The sequence below is a fragment of the Drosophila sulfurigaster genome, chromosome 3 (assembly GCF_023558435.1).
Source record: "Drosophila sulfurigaster albostrigata strain 15112-1811.04 chromosome 3, ASM2355843v2, whole genome shotgun sequence".
Taxonomy (NCBI): domain Eukaryota; kingdom Metazoa; phylum Arthropoda; class Insecta; order Diptera; family Drosophilidae; genus Drosophila; species Drosophila sulfurigaster.
The window spans coordinates 30,107,829-30,131,385 of record NC_084883.1 but is presented as its reverse complement, the minus strand read 5'-3'; the positions used below and the strand labels follow the sequence as shown (position 1 = coordinate 30,131,385).

Below are 23,557 nucleotides of genomic sequence, written 5' to 3'. Positions count from 1 at the left end.
GCACGTGGCGGTTGGCTCAATCATTTGCATAGGGCTTCGTCGATTAGGCAGCTAATTTGAATTCAATTAGCCACGTTATTAAAAAAATCATCAAGTCAGTGTCAAAAGGCAAAGAGAAACAGGTAGGCGGGGTCAAGTCAAGTCAAGTCAAGTCAGCAGCAGCTGCTGCCTCTGATGCTGCACACTTGTTCACCCAAAAATTTCCACAGCGTGTCAACGTTTTTCTTTCTCTACCAACTTTGTTCGCTCCCCTCTCTCTCTCTCTCTCTCTCTCTCTGTTTTGATCGCTCACTCTCTTGCACTCACGTTCTCGCTTTTTTGTGCACATTTTCGCCTTAATGAGCTTTTCCGTTGCCTTCGACGAACACTTATGCCATTTGTCGCCATATTTATTTTAATGGTTGCTCAATTTAATCACTTTGCCGGCAGCAGAAGCAGCAGCATCACCAGCCGAAGGGGACTGAAGCGAGAGCCGCAGTAGAAGCTGCCATCAACTTTTGCACCTTATACTCTCTAGTTTCAAAGAACGCAAAATGTGACAACATCGTTTGTCACAATAAGTTGATTTTGAAATGAGTTTATCAAAGAGAATCATATGAGCAGTACGTGATAAAGAAGAGGAGAAGAGTCAAGTTTTATGAAGATTATGAATGAAGTTCATAAAAAACTGTTTAAGTGAAGATGCTTACTTAAAACAAAATAACAAAAACTTTTAAATGCTAAATATGTTTAAAACCCACAACATTTTTTATTGAGCATTGGCTAATTGATAAAATGTTTAAATAAATAAATTGATTCATTTATAATTAAATTGAATTCTGCACTATAGACAAGTTATTTAATAGGGAGTTGAACGTACATTAAGTAAACAGAAGAATAATAAAATTCAATTATTGTCAAGTCAAGTTAATTTGTAGAGAATTAAGAGTGCGACTTGCTTTCGCTTTTGTTGTTGTGTTTGATTGAAGAATGTTGAAGATTTCATTTACGCGACATTTAATTAAGCGCTCAACTTTTCAAGTTTTAATGGAGCGCACACTCAGTGCCACCCCCCCACACTCACAGACACACAAGCGTACACAGACAACCGCACTCACACTTGTGTGTGTGTCGGTGCGAGTGTACGTATACGTAATGATATTTTTTTGTGGCACTTTGACACGCCAGTTTATTAAATTGCCAGCCTGTAAAAGACTTTTGCGTGAAGTGAAAATTTTTCAAAATTTATTAAATCAAGCATCGGCTTGCCTCGATGCATCCATCTTTATCAGAACAGTGTGTGTGTGTGTGTTTGGGAACTGGAACTGCTCCTGTGCAGTTTGTGTCTGATCCTGCTGGTCTACATTTTGCGCTTGCCCGAGTGAAATGAGCTGCATCCGGGCAAAAGGCAACTGCAACTGCAAGCGTTGCATTCTTAACGCCCGAGCACTTTTTGGGCCACAAAGCAGCGCGAGAGAGACAGCGAAGCAGAGAGTGCGAGTAAGAGAGAGAGGGAGAGAAGGTGGGTAGACAGTGTGTGGACTACGGACAACCGCTGCATCCGGGCTTGCTTGTAGTCGTATGCCACGTTACGTATACTTTATTCCTGTTCCTGCTGTTCCTGTACGCTGGCGCATTTCCTGTAATACCGCACACACACGCACACATACACGCGGACACACACGCGCACTCGTATAACGAATTTTGATGCATTTCCTGGGCGAACGCTACAGCGCGCACGCGAAAAATTTATGTGCAATCTTAGAAAAATAATGATTATCTTTTATTTTATGGTTGAGCGTACATGCTTCATTCTTATGGCTAGTTGAGGCCAGCGGAAGATGTGTGCATGTATGTTAGTGTGTGTCATATTATTGTAAGTGACAAGTGAGCCGTAAAAGCTGCCTAAGCTTCTTAATATTTAAAGCCATTTTTACGACCCTTCCGCGTTCTCTTTCTTGGCTGACGTGAGGCATGCAATAATGTGGCAAATCGACAGCTCAACACAATTACACATCGCCTACCGCCCCCTAATTGACACGACAGCCAGCCACGCCTACTTTAATTCAATGCGAAGCAGAGTTGATGTGTATAGAAAATAATCTAGCATGTAAATCATATTAAGTGAGTGCCACTTGGGTCCTATTCATTGATTCAGCCACATGAGTATTACATTGCAGATGCCAATGAGTTGAGTTGGTGTTTGGCAGGTAAATGTGACTATGTCACATGATGTTTTTAGTTGGTTTAACTATAGAGGAAAGAGTGGATATTTCTGAAAAGAACTACAATAATTGATTTTTCATGCTTGAAATAAAATAAAATATACTGATTTCGATTTTTGATTTTTTTTTTTAATTTAAATTGTATTTTATTTTAATTTGATTGATTATTATTTTCAAAATAAAATCCTTTGACTTGGTTTCTATAGAGAATTACGATGTCAAGCATTCATCAGCACACAATTTACATGAGTGTCATTTTACATTTTCTTAATTATGAAAGTAGAGCATTTCATGAACTCAGTGTTGTGTGTGTGCAGCATGGTTTTATAATAAATTCTTTGCCAAATGCAAAGAAACATCGCACCCTCTAAAAAAGGCAGCAAATTTTTGCATGTGAAAGGAAAATGTTTAGTGAGTGTTGAGCTTGTTAGGGCAAAGCTGCTCAAAGTTGTAAACAGTGCCACAAACTTAAGCCGATTGTAAAGTATTAGAATTTGAAAATGATAAGAAAGGAAAATTACACTCGCATTTGCTATTTTGATAGATTCTAATTGGACTTGAAAATCTATCAAAAGTGAAGTTTTATTTTGTGGCAATTTTAAATATATTTCAAATCTAATATAAAAAGTTGCAAATGCTTCAAGGCAATAGGGAAGTTGAAACTGTGTGGCAAGCGTAAAGGAAAGTCAATCAAAGTAGGAGGACTTCCAAGGCCTTTCCACGAGTGTTTTGTCAGTATTTGTTTCGTAAGCTTTGTTGCAAGCCTTTTCATGTGAGTGTGTCTGAAATGTTTGTTGCCTATCCCAAGGAAAAGCTTGGAAAGAGGTAGGGAAAGAGAGAGCTACACAAAAGAGTCTATTTTAAATATATATGATATACTCGTATTTTGTGGCAAGCATTTGAATTTACACAGCTTACAAAAGAAAGATACAAAATCTATTTCATTTTAAATTACACAAAGGCGTATGTATCATATAAGAGTATTAATTTCGGTTTAGTTGCTAGTTTTGAAAAGCCAACTTTAATGGATATGTGATGCATTATATATATATTACCTATATGCTTAAGCTGTAAAAAGAATATCGTAAAAAAAATTTTTAAGATCATTTCAATTGTAAAATTGCAAATTAAATAATCAAGGTTGCTGCCAATGTCACAGCTATTAATACTAGTTGAATAAATTCTATGCTCTAAGAAATATAACTATTAAACAATAAAAAATGCGAGCTCTAAAGGATATTTATAATAAAACCTCGAAACTTTTTACTTTTATAATTAATCTGTGAAGAGAATGGGACTCGATATGACTAAAATGTTGAAAACTCTTAGATTCTAAAGCTTCAAATTAAATTAGGATGATTCAATTATAAATCAATTTAAATAATATAAATCAAATAAATTGTAGTTTCTAAAAGTTAAAAATGTTTTTTCATTTAACATAAAAAAAGAAAGAATATTTTAAATAATTTTAATATTTATTATTTTTTTTTTAATTTTGTGCCAGGTAAAAGATTCTATATTATTCGCTGCATGCAAGAAAGTAGAATCGCTTGGATATACATTCTTTTCTTGATGTATTTGAAGATGAAAACTTTAATTGAAGTTGGCTTCAACTGCCACACGTAGCACATGGGGCATGACATGGCATGGGGTTTTAATGATTATGAAATATGTACAGCTGGCAGCAGCAGCAGCACAAGGAGCCTTGGCATGCCGCCATTAACCTTAGCCTTAGCTCAAACTCAAACTCAAACACACGCATTCGCATCCAGAACGGAGAGTTTGCGTGGCGCGTGTAAAACTTTCAACGGATAACGTCACTCAGCGGAGCATTGAAGCATCATAAATGACGTAATGTGGCCGCGCTCTCTCACTGTACGGCAAATTAATGGAGACTGGAGGCTGGGTTGAAATGGTTGAATGGCGAGTCGAAGGCGTCGAAGCGCAAATGGTTTAGGCTCATTAAATATACACAACTAATTGAAAATTTGGCTAAATTTTGCTGCTGTTGCTGCTGCAGTTGCATTGGCAGCAACAGAATGTCAACCATAAATTCCAATTAAACTCTGCGTAAGTGCACGACTAAAATGGGAGTCGGCGACGCAGGCGACGGCAGCTATCGAGCAATTTTTCTCGCTACGCCGCGGCCGGGGGCGCAGTGCGTCTATGTTTTGGTTTTGATTAAGTATACGCCCCATTCACCCCAGGCTGCAGCAGCAGCAGCAGCGGCAACAACGGCATGCAAATGTGGTTAGTATGGCAGCAGGCGAAACATTTGCCAGCCATTCACTATGTGTGGTAGCCACAGTTCTATTCCGCATTTCCATTTTCGGATTCCAATTCATTTGGCAGGCAATGTGAGGCGAAATTTTTGTTGTTGATTTTTTTATTTTCTGCTTTTTTTTCGTTTTGTGTTGGCAATGTTTGAGTTTGCGTTTAATTGTTTTATTATCCACAAAGTGCTGGCGATTGCATAGAGAGAGAAAGAGAGCGGCAACGCCCCATATTTCTCCACATCACACCATTTCCCAGCCATTGAGTGCCCAGTTTTTGGCACTGTCGTTGACCTGGTTGCAACAGCTCCATGGATTTGCTATATATAAATATACGATATATATATTTTTTTCCTCGCACACTTGTCGAACTCAGCGTCGCCTGCTGTCTGATATATGAGCGTGTGGCAAGTTTCTGGCTGCTGCACAAATTATGCCAAGTGCATACTTGAGGCGTGCCCTGACAGAAGCAGCGACAGCATCAGAGGCAGAGGGAGCAGTACCAGCAGCAGCACAGAACCGCATTCAGAACCACAGTCAGAACCACAGTCAGGGCCACAGCCACGTCATCAGCTCTTAGTAATGTCTCACTTGAGGGCACACAACGTTCGGCCTATGAGTTCTGTCTGCCACAAATTTTTAATTAACTTTATAAAAATCTCATTACTCATTTGCTTTGCACTCGCTCATTATTTGTTTGCTTTACTTAATTTCCCCTCTTCCCCGCTTCCTCTTTCTACCCAAATTAATGCAAATGCATTTGCATTGTTATTTCACTTTGATGAACCCAAAAAAAGCCGATGTGGCAGCAACTTCATTAAGTCAAGCGCACAACTCTTCACAGTGGATTTACTCTGACCGTACCGAACTGTTGCACGTGTGGCAAATGAATGTGTGTGTTGTACGAATAAAGCATGTATATTTAAGGCATCAACAAGACATTTAGCCGACGCAATGCACTACGAATATACTATAAAAGTTGTCTAACCGAAAACCAAAACCAAACAGCTGCCCAAGTCTGCTGTTGTGGTGTGTACTATATGTTGTGGTTGTCTCACAGAATAGCCAACTGGTTGCAATGCAAATGCAATGTGCTCAAGTGTTCGACTAGCTAATGACCTTTAAGCACAATGCTTTGCAAAGAGAGACTTCCTTAAGCAAAGTTTTAGAAGTCAAAACTATTAAGATATCAACTGAAAGAGGCGTAAACGCAATATATGGAATGAATATTCTCTAATGAAAGTTCAGTAAGAAATGTTTAAAGAGAGTTTGTAGTAAAGACAACTAGAAAATTAAAAATTTGGGTATTAATTAAAATAATTTATAGCAGATTAGTTCACATAAAATACTGCTTTTAGTCAAATTTGTTGAAGTTTAAAAGCAGTTGATTATAAAAGAAACACGTCATGAAAAAAGAGACTGTGCGTATGCGTAATATGAATGAATGAATGAATATTCTCTAACGAGAATTCTGTGATAAATCATAAAGAGAGTTGGTAATAAAAAACAAATAGAAAATTAAAAATCTATAAATTATTAAAGTTAATTTACAGCGGCTAAGATCAAATAAATTAAAGACGCTGCGTATGCGTAATAAATATAGTGAATATTTTCTAATGAATATTTAGTACTAAATGTTTATGAGAATTTGCAGTAAATAGAGAATATTGTATAAAAAATGTGTATATTTTTTATAGCTAGTGTAATATTCAATTCATTTACAGCATTCGTGCGCCTAAGAATTACAAGTTTATGTGTTTATGAATTACAAGTTTTAATTTGTTTTCATTTACATTAAGCAAAGTTTTAAGAATCAAAATTACTTTGATGTTGAAAGATGGTGCATATGTGTATGGATTTTTAATATTCAGAATATAGAGAACTAGAAAATAATGAACTGTATATTATGTATAGTTATTGGGAAATTAGTTTCAAGCATTTAATACTCAATGAATTAAAGTCTTAAAAGAAATTACTTTAAGTTTGCAAACAGCTGATTATATTTAAGTACATAATTGTATGTTTAGTTTTATTTATTCTGCGTTCTTTATAAAATCAGTTCTTCAAAGCACTTCAACTTTTTGAAATCTATCTTAAACTTTTACCTTAAATCTATTTATTTACAAAAACCCAATAGCACCAGAAAAATCAGAGAAATTCAAACTAAATAACCATTCTCTCTCACGCATTTAACGAGCTGCAATCGAAACTAATACTACTGAAATTTTGAAGCACTCCGAGGTAGCATTGAATAGATAAGCAAATATACCCAGGGAGTAAATATTTGCTAAAGTATAAGCGATAAATGCTTGGCCACAACAAAATGCAGCTACGGAGTGGAACAGGATATGCTCAGGTACAGGTGCAAATGAAACTCTGTGACTTGCACTTACACTTACTTACACATACACACCCAAAACAGGGGGCAACAAAACATTGCAGAGAAAAGAAAGTTGTAAGGGAAAACACAATGGTTGAGTTTAGTTTAATGGGAAGCAGCATGTTGCGCATACTTAAGGCCAAAGGCAAAAGCACTTCTCAGGTGCGCAAGGATTGAGGCAACGTTGTTGTGCGTGTGTGTTGTGTTTATTAGTTGAGGGCCCTGAAATGCATGGCATACATAAATTTAGGCAATCTGGTCACATAACTTGCTAGCCAGAATGAATCCCCAGAACACGTTCACTTCAATACAGTTGACTTGTCAGCGTGTTAATTTGCTAAATAATTTTCGAATTTTTGTGCGGCCTTTTGGTGCAGAGTTCGAGCAAAATAAATGGCACTAACTCACCAAGAAAAACATACGCATCGCACACACACGCAAGAGTTAGTAGGGGCGGACACGCCCACTTAGACAGGGAGAGCTGGTCAAACCAAAAACGAGGCGCAAACGTGCCAAATATGCAAGCAGCAACAAAACAAACGACGCTAAGTGGAAAGGGATAAAGGCCAGCAAACAAAAAAGCAGAAAAAAAAAGAAAAAACTACCGAAGAGCTTCACACAACCAAAGCAAAGCACATCACAACGATATGGATGAGCGTACTCTGTATGTGTGTGTGTTTGCTTAATTCAGAAAGGATACAACCTGCAAGTGGTGGAGGAGGAGGGAAAAACAAAACTGTTTATGATTTCCTAACACGATTTCAGTAGCTTTCACAATTTTTGTATACCTTCCGTCCACTCGTTTATTTGTTTGCCTTTGCTGATTACGTGAGAAATTTTTCCTGCTTTTCTCCCTCATCGGCAAAAGGATGTTGTTGTCGTTGTTGTTGAATTGAGACGGGATGCGAATGCGAGGAGGTTAGCTCCGCTTAAAAGTGCCTCGACAGGACATGTATGCACACACGTTCATCAATTAGTGTTGAAGATTTAATTGTGGCACGTGTGAACTTAATTAAATGGCATTAGTTTTGTAATTGTACAGACGAGTACGTAACACACACACGCACACACATGCACAATGTCAACGCCGTCATATTTAATTGGTGCGCCTCGCGCACCAAAAAAGTATGCAATTAAATTGCAAACACTTTTGTATATGTTATGTGAATTTGTGCATTTGGGATTCCAATTAATTTCTTGCGAGCACACGCTTGCTATATGCAATTCATTCAGCTCTCATTCTTTTTACTATATTAATATGAATTTAGCAAACATGAGGTAACAGCATAAAGTTGTTACTTTAATTAACTATTTATGTGCAGTCGAAAGTTGGTAAACAGTTTTTGCGTGCCTGCTGCTGCTGCTGTTAATTAGCATTGCGATTGTCAGGGTAACCGCAACAAAGTTGCAGCAAGCCAAGCCAACTGCCATTGCAAACATAATTGAAGAACGACAAATTGTGATAATAATTAAAAGCTAAAGCTTTAATTATATTGCGAAAATGTTGAGAGAAATTCATTTTGTTAAAGCTGTCCATTTAAAGTAAAATATTTTCTTACATTTTTTAATTGATTCAAAATATGAAAATAAATAAATCTCGCTAATTGACGGTTATTGTAAATAGCAGTTATTGGCTCATTTAAATCACTTGTATTTTCATTGCATCGTGATACTATTAAAATTGCCTGCAGGGTAGCAAATTGTCGTGCAAATTTCAATGTTAATATATTGTATATACACACACATGTATATATATAGTGTAATAAACTTATTATTGTAAACAAAATGGGCTGACTGCAGGCTGCAAAATTCAAACAGCGTCATTTAAATTATGAAGTTAACATTTGCCTCGGGTCACCAATTATTCATTTGACCTTTTTTTGGAACGTGTTTTTAGGCACAACATGTGTCGAATGTTAAGTATCAAATTTGCGTTTAGCTTTTGTATATTTTTGAATTATAGATATACATTTGTATGCGTGAATGTGTAGTTTGTTCAGCAGAATGTGTGTCAAGTGTGTATTGTGTGTGTATTTTGAGGCTAGCTTTGTTTAGACCTAACCCATCATCGCTTTGACCGTCGGCAAACTAGTTAAAATTAAAACAAGAAAGAATAAACATAATCAGGCAACCGAAGACAAAATACCCTATACGTTTTTGATTGCAACTTAATTAAATGTGAAGCAGAAAGTCTGTTTCATTGAATTATAAAATATTGAAATAATAATTCTATATGAACTTGTAATCAAATATTGTTGTAAACATTTAGAGAAAATTGAGTAAATTAAAGTTAAAAAAAGTACAATAATTAAATCAAGTCAATATATTATATATTCGATAAAATATTGAAAATAATTTTGAAAAAATTAAGTAAGCTAAACTTAAAAAAGTTGAAATAATTAAATTAACTCATAAAATAAATACATCATTTATAATAACAAATATGAACCTGCAGTAAAATGTTGTAGTAAATAATTTTCAAAAACTTGAAATAAGATAATAAAATTGTGTTAAAGTAATCTCAATAAAACTCCAAAATATTAAATGAAATAAATTAAAAGAAAAAGGAGTGTTTATTCAATATAGCAACTCGAGATCTAACAATTTTTTTTTCTAAAAAATAAAACAGTTGAAATAAGTGTAAAGACTTTAGGCAATAAACCATATCGAGAATTTCAAAGCAAGAACAAAGCAGCGTTTCTACAATTATTTTCGAGTATACCTTGTTAAACCTTTCTTTAAAGAGTATAATGAAAAGCTGAATTGGTTGAACTATAGCAATAATAGCAAATAACAAGCACGCTTGAAATAATAAACATTGCAAAATGTTGCATACAATTTTGGTCAGTTGGCGAGGACTGCGAATACAGATTGTATTGAAGAAGGAGAGGGAATGAGATGAGGCGAGATGACGCTGCATTCTGGGAGTAAAGTACTATAAAATTACCTGAACAACAAAATTGTTGGATGCAAAAGAGCTGCTTAATTCATTTTTGAACAAACAGCGTGGTTGCAGGCCTAATATTTGTCGTTGCTGCTGCTGCTGTTGCTGCTGTCGCATTTTGGGCCAATGTTTTCAAGTCTGGCATTGCACTTAAATAATGTAAATATAATTTTGCTGTTTGCCACACCGATTTAGTTTCGCACAAAAATATTTAGTTGCATTTTATGCCCGCTCATGTTTGGCCATTATGCCATTAGTTTTTGTTTAGACGCGCCCAGGTGACAATGCAAATAATTACAGTCCATGGCTATGGCTGCATGGCATGGCATTCAATGGATATGTATGGCACAGAACAATACCACAATTTGTGTGTGTGTGTGTGTGAGTGTGGCATTACCCAACTGCATAATGCATACACACACATGTGTGTGTGTGGAGAGTTTGCCAGCGTAGAGTACAGTTGGCAGGGCACGTTAAATAAATCAGAAAGTAATTAAAACAACATGAAATGCGAGTTACAGTTTCAACGGAAGTTCGCCTCCCTCTGCTGCATCCTGTCTACTCGGTTCCCCTTCCTTCGCTATCTGCTGCTTCCTATTTAGCAAACACAACAGAAAACGCGACCAAGTAAACAACAACGACGACAACAACATGAGAAAACACAGTCAAGTACAGGCGAAGGGAAAAACCACAATAAAAACAACAACAACAACGACTGGCCATTGAGAGAAAATGTGAAGCAAGCCAAAGAAAATTTGCGCAGCGAAATGCAAAATAAACTTAATTTACTTTTATTTACGTTGACAAATGTTTTCGAAGGAGTGCAACTTTTAATTGCAAAATTTATTTGACTTGCCACCTAGCCACCAAAGGCCCTTAACTTGCATGCCCTCTCTATTCCCCCTCTTCTTCTAGCCACGTATGTTTGCCTCTAAATACCTGTGTGCTTTGCCAACAGATTACTTAATCAAAGTGAGCTTACGCCGTCGTCTCTAATTGCGTTAATAAGCAACTCCTTTCAGCCAACTGAAGTTAATTCAAATAGTTCGTTAGCGTGCATAAAAAAAAAAACAAAACACTGAATAAGTAAATGAGCTTGAATAGCAATATTTGGTTAAAACCTGATTTACTTAATTCAACTTCAACACTTTTCATTTGAATACCGATGTATTAATATTAATTTGGAAAATTTTATGAATGTTTTCACACTATTTTGCTTATACTCAAAGTGGGTAGCGGGTATCTCATAGTAGAGCACACTCGATAGTAGTTTTCTTAATTGTGTTTTTTTTTTATTATCCTGAATATGTGAATAATTTAATTATAATTTGATATATTTGATCTTAAAACTTCGAACTTACAATTGTAAAGAATATTTAGTTGGTTCGAGAGTTTTGTTTTTCAAGTCTTAAGTGCCCGAGAAATACTAAAATCTCTGGTACGAAATAAACCTAAAAATTCAATTTTCAATTTATTAATTACAATTAATTTTCAATTACTTTTCTTTCTATACGGAAACTCTACTGTAAAGTTGTTATTAGCGAATCAATGCTTGATTTAGTAAGATGACATATGATTTTCACTTTATATACGAGTATTCTGGTGGCTCTGCATGCAAATGCCATGTTGAAGAGTTGATAATTCAGTTCAATTTTCGTGATTGACGCCGCCACAGAGTTTGCAGTCTTTGCTGCATGTCATTTTAATTGCTGCGTCTGCCACTGCCACTGCCACTTCCACGTACATTTTTCTTTTTTTTCTCATTTTCCCCCCACTATTTTTTGTTTTCTTCTACTTTTTTTGTTGGCAGCTGCAATAGCATTCATGTTTCGTGCGGAGCAAATCGCAAATTGTGAGCCTTTGTGTGGCGTTTAGTGCGGCAATTTGGCAGCAAACGCAAATTGCGGCGGGTCAGGTGGATGCAACAATATGTGTGTGTCTGCGTGTGTGAGTGTTGCATGAAATATGCACATAAGCGCCTGCATATTGTAACAGGTCGAATTTTCTGGCGCGTTGTTTGCAATATTTATGCTTTTTTATTATGCGGCAGCTGTTGCGGCTCAACTTTTTATGTCACCAACAAAAAAAAGAATGCAATAAAAAAATAACAACTACCGAAGGTAACTGCTAAATATTCAGCAGTAATTAAGCAACAATTCGACATTTGAAATTATTCTGCTTGCTTTATCGTTGCACTTAAGCGACTGCAAATACAAAACGCCTTAAGTGTGAAATTGTGCAGTTTTATACGTAATTTTTCATTTAGTTTTTTTTTTGCTCTGCTGAAGCATTCTCATGCCTTTAGCTGCGGGCGGAATTTTCATTAAAGCATTTTTGATGTCTAATTTGCATATTTTTTCACAGCCTGGCCGAGAGAAGCCGTCGCCTTTTTACCAGGCGACTGACACGTTAAGCATTCAAGGCATTGTTTTCACACTACTTTCGCCTATTCTACACTATCTCTCTCTCTTTTTCGCTCTGTCACACTTAGTGGTATTGTTGTCTCTGTCGTTTCGCTCATTGCACTTGTTGTTTGGGGGCTCAACTCTGATTTGGAGCAAGTTTGTTGGGTTTTTTGTGCGCCCGACTTGTTTCTTTGGCTGATTCCTTGTTGGCCAAACTGTCGAGTGGCAACACTAATTCTCATGCAGCTTGCAACAAAGCTAAACAACAAATACATGTATGGGTGAGTGTGTGTGTGTGTGTGGAAGCAACTTTTTGTTGGAGTTGAAGCTAAATTTGTGCCAGCGCTTTTTACGCCTGCTTTTTGTTAATTTGCAATTTTGCCAACCAAATCCATTTGCCTGTCTCTCACTTTTCGCTCTCTCCCTCCTTTCCTCTCGCTTTTCACTCTCACTATATGGGTGGTCACACTGGTTAGCTTGGCAGGCAGGCATGGCATTAATTCAATTTCTGTTTGCATATTGTGAGAGCTCATGTTGCCCAGTCCAGACCCAAGCCCCTAAAAGTATGCAACGCCCTTTGAAGTGTCCTTTTTGCGCTTTATTGCACATTCCCTGTCAGCTGAAGGCTGCAATCACTTTGCCATTTAACTTGCAAACTCTTTAAGAATTATCTACATTTAATTGCTGAATCAATTATTAATCACTGCAAACTTAATTACAATTGATAACTGTTTGAGTTATCGTTTGAGTTTCTTCTCGATTATCGCACAGAAAACTAATTCAAAAATAAATATGCATCTTTCACTTGCTCCCCAAAGCGTAGTTTTCCTCTTATTTCTTTCACAAACTTTAGTTTTTCGCCCGCCGAGAGCATGAAACTTTGGACAACGACGACGACGACGATGACTGCTGCTTCACTTACCAATGCCTTGGACACCATGGCGGATACGTTTTATAGTCGTTGCGTGGTTAAGTGTGGAAACTTCTGATGATGCGTTCGTTCGTTGGCGTTGCTTCGATGTTTGTTTTTATTTCTCATGCATTAAGCATGCATTTATATACGCGTTTTGAGACCAATAACTAGTTTTTAATCGATGATAGGCAAAGCGATCTTGTTTCTTAAAAACTACATAGATGTTTTTTGTAATATATTGAGTTGGGATCGCGATAGAGGAGTTTGCGAGAATGAATGTCAGCCAGCTGAGCAACTCGCCATTTATAATGCAGCGCCTCCGAGTAGGCAGCACTATTTATATTTATACGCGTATATATTTTTGTATATGGTTGATGGAATAAATAAATTCGCTGCCTCTGTCTATTGTTAGATATTGCCACCTGTTGTTGTGTGTGTCGCTGCTGTTGTTTCTGCTGTCTGCATACCACAGTGCTGTTGTCACATCGAAATAGTGGGAAAAGCCCTTTGACGAAGTGCAAAAGTGACAACACGCAATTATTTAATGCAATGCCCGCTCGCTCGCTGGTTCGTTATCTGCATTCGTCTATGTAAACAACTGTCAATGTGTGTGTGTGTGTGTGAGTACGAAGAACCCACAACATAATTGTCATGGCAAATTAGCTGCAAGTTGATCTAGAAACCAGTCACAAAAGCAGCACAAGACTTGCCATTTGACATTACAACGCACACAAACAAGGGTTGTATATACCGAGAAGTCTGTTGCAGTGACTGTGGCTGCTTACTGGGCAGCAGCCATTTGCTTATCTACCGCACACACACATAGACCGCTATTATATGCACATATATATTATAGAAACAGGGGCAACTGTTGCCCCTATTACGTAGTTTGGGAATATTCCGCAAACTGATAACATTTGAATTTTGGCTTGATTTATGAGGCATAGCATGAAACAGTGTTGCGGGCTTATCGTAACAACACCAAATACAAATACAACAGCAACAACAACAACAAGAACCATGTAGAGTCGACGCAAATTTAATCATACTCCATTCATGATACAGCGATACGCCCTACACGCTTTCCCTTTCCACTATCCTTGTGAATCATAAAATACGACCACTGATACAGTCGAACTTCACTAACCCTAAACATCTTAATGCACTTGAAAAGTTTCTGCTTGACTAGTTGACTTCAATTGTGAAGTTATTGTAAAGAGTTGTACAGTTCATCAGTTGATAATAAAGCATTTTTAATTAGGAACTCGTTTTCATTAAGCGACTAAATTCGACTTTATTAATATAGCAACTTTTTATAGAAATTCGAACAGCAAGATAAGCAAAGATTGGTTCCACTTTTGCACACTTGACTGTACGCAGTTATATATTTATTTAAGCATGCAGAAATACTTGTGGGCCTTGAATATGTACGAGCTCTAGCCTTAATTCGCACATACTCGTAAATTATTAAATTCTAATTGGAATTTGGTGCAGGTCAATTTCAGGTCTCAGTGTCTTTAGCAGTTATTAATAATGCACAAGCGCTAATCAATATGCGTACGCAATATAACATTTAATACTTTTGCATTAACGAAATTCAACAAAATGTGCCGCGCCGCGCTGAAAAGTATGCAGCAATTTTCTGTTTGTCGCCTGCAAACTGTAGCATACTTTTTAGAGCGCTATTTGATTGTCAATTCTGTAGTTGAATTCTCAGCGCAAAATTGCACTTTGCTAAATTCCGCAACCCGCACTCAGTTTAACTCATTTGTCTGCGGGGCAAATAGCGTCGATGGCAGTTACACCTTTCTCGTATTTCAGAGACCAATTGCGAGAACCTTTCCTGCAGAAGTTTGGACTCGTACATAGCGCATATAGATATTTAGATATGAAAATGCCACTTGAGGAAGTTGGCACATATTTGCTTTATCTGGCTTATGCGCTCTTATTGCATTTTTGAGATACTAGCAACGATGTCAAGCGCAACGCTGAACTTAATGCTTTGTTCGATGTCTGTCTACTTTATTTACAAATATTTATTATAGACTTTAAAAATCTTTCCCTTTTTATTCGAGTCTATATACTTATAAGTATGTGTACTTATGTATAAGTACAACTAACTGCTATCGAGTTGAGTTGAGTTGAGGCCAACTTCCTTGGCTATCGTGCTTCCTTTTTCCGTCTTTTCGACGAGAGACGCCAACAATGTTGTTGACTTCATTTTGTTTCTGCGGCTTTTATGTTGCATGTTTCGTCTGTTTGGCCAGGCCAACAAGGCAGCAACTTTTGACTTTTTCGCATCACTCAGTTTCATTTTACACAGTTCTCTCTAATATTTTCAGATATACTTAAAATATATACCCATATTTTTCTTTCTTCTTTTTTTTTTTGCTGTGGTTGCCGCCCATCTTAAAGCTTATCAAATAGTTTCCAGCTTCCAACCAACGACCAGCGACAACTTTGTGCGCTTATTCTCTGCGGTTCTCCGTTTCACAATGTTATTTTTCATATTATTTTTTGTGGTCCTTAGGTAGTTATTTTGCACTCCAGTAAATGTTCAGAATTTAACTAGGTTCCAATTAAATTGCATTCTTCTGTCTGCATTTTAATAAAATATATTGAGTAGCAAAAAATTATAAACTGCTTTCTCCCTGCTCATCACATTTTCATTTTACTTTTAGTTTGGATTGACAGTCTGTCGGATTGTCAATCAACGAACTGGCGATATAAAGAAAAAATGCTGTGTATGCAAGGCAATTTATTGGGCTAAAAGATATGAATTACATGAGAAACAAGTTTCAACCCAAATTCTACCTAAGTTTCTTTTTTAAGTTTCCAAGAAAGGTTAAAACTTTTGCAAAATCGTGAAGCATTTCAAAAGTGTTGCACAAAATTGCCTAATAAACTCAATGAAATTTCAAGCATTGTCTAATCTGGCTAATAAATTGAGTAGCATTTCCACAAGCAACATCTCAACTTCAACTTACTTAAATGTAAATTAAATTCACATCGACGAGAGAGTGTATAATAAATCTTTGCAATTGTTCTAGTAGTTGTTATGAGAAATATAAAACAATAATTGAAACGGGCACCAATTACATGCAAGAGAGCGGCCGCAATGCCAGGCCAGACTTCAGTTGCAGCATGCAGCAACATGCAACTGAAACTCTCCTCTAATATTTCAGTGCGAGTGAGAGTACAAATTTAATTAGTTAGCATTCCATTCGTTGCACTCAAATGACTGACTGGCTGGGGAGTAAAGTGTATGCGAATGCTAGACTTTGCTATAACTGGTCATGTTGGGTTCAAGCTCTTTTCTTTTCCCTTTTGAGTGTGTGCGGGAGTATGTGTATGTGTGTGCAACAGGGCAAAAGTTTTCATTATTATGCAACAGTCTGCACTCGCTCGGTTGGTTCAGTTCACAACTGCACTTTATGGCAGCTGGCAGCAAGTCAGCCAGTCAGGTTTTTTGCTCCTTCTTATTCTCCTTCTCTTCTCTCCACTTGGCTAATAAAATTTTAACAACGTTTACAATTAGCTGCAGTGCCTGACACTTTTGATTGTCGTCCTCGACATCGTCGTCGTCGTCGTCGGCAGCGACAAGTTCATTACATTTTTCATGGCATTACTTTAATTAATTTTGCTCTAAAAAAATGTTTAAGGGAACTGCCGCCTCTTTGGCTCCCAAGCTATGCTAGCTATTCTACGTATTTTTCCTGATAAGTTAGCTGATTATAATCAGCATATTAAATATAATCTTTATAGACAGCGCGGCATGACGCCTAATCGGAGAAAATTGACGCAAATGCTTCGACAGTAATCAAACGCCCACAGAGCATAAAACACATGAAAACTATTGTCTATAGTAATCGTGAAAGTTGAACTTGAAAAGAGTAGAGTGCGCAACGTAGTAGATACCTCTTGTCCTTTATACTTATGAAGAATGATAGATCGAGAGCTGTTTTATATTTTATTTTATAAAACTTCTTGGTGTAGATTCACAGTTAAATAAAATGCAGTTCAATTTATTACACTGCCCTCGATTAAAGTTCAGAAGTTAGCCGTATTAAGTCGTAAAACATTATTAGTGAGATAATAGAAATTGTGTGTGATTCAGGTCTTCGACAACTTGGAAGTACAAAACAATCGATAATACAATCGCTTTTATAACTTTAGACTAGTTCTGATTGCAGTAAAAGAAACAGTAAAAACTAGATATTGCCTTGGTTTGGATACTAATATTAACTTGTTGCGTCGCATTTTAGATTAAAGCTGGCCCAAATGATATCTAAACTTTATCGATAGTATAATAAAAACTATGACGATTGTGGACACTAAGCAAGCTACCCACTTAAGTGAGCTATTTGTTTTGAGGGTATACAAAACTGTGTGAAACTGCCAGCAGGAGCTGAATAATTGCCACTGCCATTGCCACTGGCTGCTGCTGCTGCTTTGCTGTTGTTCTGTATCTGTAGTTCTATCTGTTTGTGTTGTTACTGCTGATGCCCTTCAATTGTATTCAATAAGCTTGTTTATGACACAGACAACAGACGCATTGCAACTAATATCGAACAAGCGTTTTAATTGAATTTCACGCGCTCTCATAAACTGGAAGCGTGCCCATCAATACACTCTCGTGATAGTTGGCAAGTTTTATTGCCCATTCTTCTATTTCTAGTAACATTCCTGTTGCTATTCGACAACTGTCTGCCCACACAGACAGTCAAAATCCACCCCCACACAGGGTAACCACATTGAAGCACATCCATCCCAATCCCAATCGCAGATACTACAATCCATCTATCCAACGAGAGCGTGTTTAATTGTGCGCACTTCTTGTTATTGCAATCGTAAAATCTTTTGTTATTGTTGTGTTTACCACCCCGCCACCGCACCAGAGTTGCACTTAAGCATATATAGTATATATTTGTATAAAAATAAGTGTGATGTCAGTGCGTCGTATACGTAATGTCCTCGTGCTGTGTAAAAATAATTAACGCCAATTGCTTTGGTGTACAGTTCATTAGAAATTATTACCAAATGCACGTGTGTCTAGGTTCTCTCTCTGCCTTATTTAATATTTGCTTTTTAATTACACGCAGATAAGCATCGGCTTCCCACTATCGACAAAATATCAATAACTATTGTGGGGCATAATAATTATAATACGGTCGTCACACAGTCAACTGATAAAGCTGCTGAGCTTTTGTGTTTTTGAAAATTTGAATTTACTAGCTCATAAATAATGTGGTAGTTCCTTAAACAGTTCTGCAATCGATTGCTAATAATAATAAATTTGTAGAAAAGAGTTAATAGGTTATTAAGATCTTATAGAAACTGAGCACTTCGAATTCAATTATTGAGTAATGATTGTTTATAGCACACATAAAATGAATATTTTTTAATTGCTAGCCTCTTGAAGAGCTATTTAATTTCAACAGAAATTTACACACAGATAACGATGAGGAAATGATGCATTTTGCTATAACAATATTTTGATATTGCCGGAAATTTAAAATAAAAATTGATTGCTGATAAACCAAAAAAAAAAATCTTTTCAAATATTAAATAACTAAAAGAATTATTTATATTGTTGCTTTATGATTGCAAAGACAACCATTAAGATAATAGAGAGACATCAACTGATATATTATTGGCTGTTTGAAAGACTTAAAAATATTCATAAATATCTAGCGCATTATCGACAAATTCTGAGAACTGCCGAAACTGGGAATCCCAAATTCCCGTTGTCAATTATATATTAAGGTGGTGTTCGAAAGTCAAAGATAATGCGCGAACAAACTAGAATGCGAATCTAAATAGGTTGTAATAAATTCTATAAAAAATAATTGTGGCCAGTTATCAATTGCTTGTTTATTTGTTATCGACAATTTCACTTGTAAAGTATGTTTTACCTCTGGTCATGGGTATTCCTAGTCATTGAAATCGGAAATAAGCTATCGCAATCAGCAAAATGATAGCACAGGCAATACAAAAAAGTGGCACGTTAGTCACAGCAGGAGGTTTTAATTATGGTATTTTAAATTGGATTTTGCGAAGAAATGATCGCTTATCAAATGTGAATTTTTTTGCTTCGGACTTCGAATGAATCATACGCAAAATAAAGACTAGGGAAAGAGGAAGTAAGTTAAACTGGACCATTTAGCAAGCAATTATAATGCGAAGAATAAGAATTCAGCTGCTTAGTACGCTTGATGTCGGGCAATCCATCAGGAGTTAACTCAACGTAACTCAATGTCGACCCCGGCGGCGGTTTTGCCGGTTGCACGATGCCACACGCAACTTCATTATGTGTTCGCTGACAGCACTTGAGGCACTTGGCAAGCAGCTCGTTAGCTGCTCTGCAGAGTTGCAATTGCGCTTAGTATGCAGCGCTTCGCCTTACGGCAGCGCATTTGCTTTTAAGTAAATAAAATTAATCATACGCCCAGTGTAACGTTTGGCTAGCACTAGCTGGCGGAGTAGTACGAACCTCACGACATGCATCAAACACAGCGAGGGCGCTGAAATTGGAAAATTGAAAATGCATTGTTCACGTTGCACACCAGCTGACACACACACACACACACCCACACAAGGAATAAGAGTTCGGTTGTAGTTGTGGAAACAGCTGAAAAATTGCTGGCATTTCGTGAGAGAATGGAAATGAATTTTCGCTGTAAACTTGATGCGTATTTCACTCTCGTCGTTGTCGTCGCGAGCGACGCATTTTATGAAGTGCTTCTGCCGGCAATCTCAAGTTGTTTTCCCTAAAAAATTAGAGTCAACAATTTCTACGAAATATTGCACAATCTATTGTTCTGGGTTTTTGACATCTTTCGAAAAAAAAACAAAAATGTTTTAGATTTGACATTTCATTGCATGATAAGTCTTAAACTGATATTCATTTCTACTCGCATCGGAACGGAAAGCTCTCGAGTGCTTAGTCAGAGACAATTATACTCATATCGTGCTTGTGTGTGGCCGCTGACCGGCTTCGTTTGATTTCATACTTGCGTAATTATTAATGCCTGATAAACATATCCAGGGGCTTAGAGCATGATAAGAAGGACAACTCATTTGACGACTAAATGGCATTTAAATTAAATTAATGAAAATCAATACAAAGTCTAACAATGTCACGATTTTACTCACGTTGTTTTCGGTGTGTAGGGTAAATAATTTTGCTTTGCATGACTTGAGGAATTAATATCAGCTTGAAGAATTTATTAGTCAGCAGAATATTGACGTGGGCATTGATTTGAATGTTGAAATTAACTAATGCAATAGACAAGGAGTTGACTTAACCAAATAAGGCAAAACATAATGAATACTTATTGATGTCAGAATATGTTGTATAGAACCGAAAGTGAACAGACACAAAGTAAAGAAAATCAAATTGAATATTTTAGTTATTAATGTTTGCTTTGAAATTAGAGATTTTATTTTAATACAAAGTGGTATGGATTTAAATTATAATTATTTTTATATTGTATTTGCTTTTGCAGCTTTAAATGCATGTCAGATTATAGCAGAGCTATTTATAATTAGACCACATAGTTGGTAGCTCTAGCATAATGATAACAATTCAGAGATAACAACATGTTTTAGTTAGCAAATGAACAATTCCCTACCAACAAAATTGTAGCGCATAATGATGGTTATATCATATCAGTCATGGCTTCAAGCCCAAAGCCTTAGGATTTTGACAATTAATTTATTTGCCGACTATAAAAACTCTGCCCACTATCGGTTGGCAGTGAATTCAACCACGGACAGCAGCACGACCATTAACTGACGCCCTGTCAATAAAATATTATTAATAAAATATACGAAAATGTATTCAATACTGTTGCTAATTGTTTGCTTGGCTGGCGCTGCCTGGGCAAATCCTCATCCCACGTGGGGGGAATCGAAGCTAACGCAAGCGATGCGCAGCACAAGTGAACTGCAACTGAATAATCCTTCGCGTTCGGTGGAATGTTTTCAGTACTACAGCGAAGTATTTGATCAGTTGTTCAAGAAATATGAAGCAGACTACGCTGCTTGCCAGAACAATTCAAAGCTGGAGACTGCTCAGTTGAATGCTCAATATTCTCAAGTCGTAAATTCACTGAATGTGTCTTCCATTAACACGTGCTATCAATTAATCGATTGCGCGACTCAAGCCGATAATCTGCAGATTTTGTCCTGCTACTCAGATGTGGTAAGTAAAAGTTAGAGTTCAATACGCACTTCAATACTCAATACAATTTGATGTCTTATTGCAGGCTGGTGATAATGTCAGAGCCATGTATAATATTTCAAGCACCGCCAGCGAGAGCTATGGCGATTTGGAGCAGCTCATACAGCAGATACAGTTCATTGAGAACCAATGCACGAATAGCTCAAAGCGTCGCTATGAACTCGACACTGATCAGGCCTACATCAGTTTGCAACAATGTCTGATGGGCACGGATCCAGTGCCAACATTTGCGCCCTCGACAAGCACATCAACCAGCTTGAGCACTGCAAACGATACGCCAACATCAACTTCTTCCTCGGCAGATCTTTCGACTACAAGCCAAGTAATCAGTTCAAGCACTCCAGTGGTTACGCCACGACCACAAACACGGTCAACATCAACCATTGCATCAAGCTCTACAGATCGTGACACAACCACGGAGTTGACTACAATCCAACCAAGCAGCTCAAGCACTCAAAGCGATACGCCACGAACTTATAAAACCTCAACACAAACACCAATCGAATCATCCACTGCACCTTCTACAGTTTCTAGACGCACGCGTAGACCAATTACCACAACTACAACGTCTTTTGTGACCACCAATTCGGCGACTTCCACAACCAGCAACAGCTTCAGCTCAGAGTTGAAGAAGCTGCTGCATTCGCTCCGCCACTAAACCATGTGACTTATTAGGCTCGACAACAAGATTTGAATTAGCAAAAACATTAGCCGACAAACTTTTGTAATCTGCTCAAGATAAATAAAAGGACAGAATTGAATAAGAAATGAAATCGGAATTACATGAATGTTGGTCAAATATTGACGGCGACACAACTTCAACAGCAAAACTTGAATGAACCAATTGCAAGGCAAAGAGCATTAGTTGTATAATTAACGATGGCAACATTAACACTTACTGATCGACTAAGCAATACCCAATATTTTCGACGCGAACAACTTTTGTGATTAATATGAAAATTTTTAGAATATTAAAATATATATAACAAAAATACATAAATTTAGTATTTTAAAGAACAAAACATTTTGGTTTATAATATATATATAAAAAATCATAAATTGGAGTTGATAAAGAAAAATATATATATTTTATTATGTGACGTAAATAGATAAATAATAAATAAATGTGGACGTGCCTATCAATAAATTTGGAGCTGATGAGTCAATACAAAAAGAAACCAACCTTTTTATATAAAGACAACAAATTTAAAATAAAATTACAACACTTTTAAATAATTATAACTTTTCTATTGTTGATAAGTAAAAATCCTTTTTTTATTATTAATATAGTTTGCGATTATAATTAAATTTGTATTTGAATTAGAAATGGGGACTCACCTTTTATAAGTAATTAGTCTAGGGAATATTTAGGTTAGTTTGCTATTTTGTTTTGACTAGATTTTATTTTAATTACAGTCTGGTTAGTCTGGGTGTCCAGACAAATGCAATTGGTTACTTTAAGGCCATCAACTGTTAAATAAACAGTGAGTTGTGTTGCCCGCAAGGTTTTTCCCATTTAAATTTAATTCTGTTTGTTTTCGTTTGTGCCTTTTGATTGCCGCCGTTACTCGGCCGGCGGCATTGTTGTCACTGCAATTAAAACAAATTAGAAATGTTGTCGCACCCACACACACATATGCTCCCAAAATGAAGGGAATTGCTGTGGGGTGTGTCATTGCCAAGGGATGCAGCCTTCGGTGTATTTTAATGCTCAACCTAGTTGCCGTAGTGTTGGGTGTGTGTGCAATGTTAATGCACTTCCAGTTCCGCTGTTCCAGTTGTCGTTGCAGTTGCCGCTTCGCGGCCAATCCTGTTTACCTCTGCAGCTGCCTCGGCGAGAAGAGTTCTCGCACAAAGAACGCAATTAAGATATGCAAATTAGCAGCCTGGCACGCTCCGTTCCTGCTCTGGTCTGCTCTGCTCTGTGAGCGTCGTGTGTTCAGCAAACTGATGAGATTTTTTTTCCTTTCGTCACCAGCAATAATTTTTGGAAATATAAATAAAATAATTAAAAAGGAACTTCGTGCAGGAAAGTTCAATTATAGAATGCGCTCTGTTTGTTATTTGCAAGGCTCCGTATTATCTCCATCGCTGTGTCTATTTCTTTATCCGAGTTGTGAAATGTATTTAAGTATAAACATTCGCTGATTAAAGCAGAAATATATATTGTTCAAGGTTTAGAGATCGTCGTTC

General features: G+C 36.9%; 2 protein-coding genes across 2 annotated transcripts in view; one reads left to right on the top strand and one right to left on the bottom strand.

Moving 5' to 3' along the window:
• Window positions 1-13,400, bottom strand: part of LOC133840325 (probable serine/threonine-protein kinase DDB_G0278845) — a 37,002-nt gene extending 23,602 nt beyond the window's left edge. Inside the window, exon 1 of the mRNA XM_062272097.1 lies at window positions 13,129-13,400. Within this exon, the coding sequence (XP_062128081.1) occupies window positions 13,129-13,146 (18 nt within the window). The 5' untranslated portion in view covers window positions 13,147-13,400. The remainder of the gene's footprint in view (window positions 1-13,128) is intronic.
• A 7,477-nt stretch (window positions 13,401-20,877) lies between these two features.
• On the top strand, window positions 20,878-22,359 carry LOC133844841 (uncharacterized). Its single transcript, XM_062279109.1, has 2 exons — window positions 20,878-21,325; window positions 21,390-22,359. The coding sequence occupies exons 1-2, from the start codon at window positions 20,957-20,959 to the stop codon at window positions 22,020-22,022; spliced, it is 1,002 nt and encodes a 333-aa protein (XP_062135093.1). The 5' UTR covers window positions 20,878-20,956; the 3' UTR covers window positions 22,023-22,359.
• Window positions 22,360-23,557: the final 1,198 nt, after the last annotated feature.

Excerpts from the sequence above, each read along its gene's own strand:
- LOC133844841 (XM_062279109.1), top strand. The coding sequence starts at position 20,957 with ATGTATTCAATACTGTTGCTAATTGTTTGCTTGGCTGGCGCTGCCTGG. Across the intron at positions 21,326-21,389 it reads TGTCCTGCTACTCAGATGTG|GCTGGTGATAATGTCAGAGC; the intron begins GTAAGTAAAAGT and ends GTCTTATTGCAG.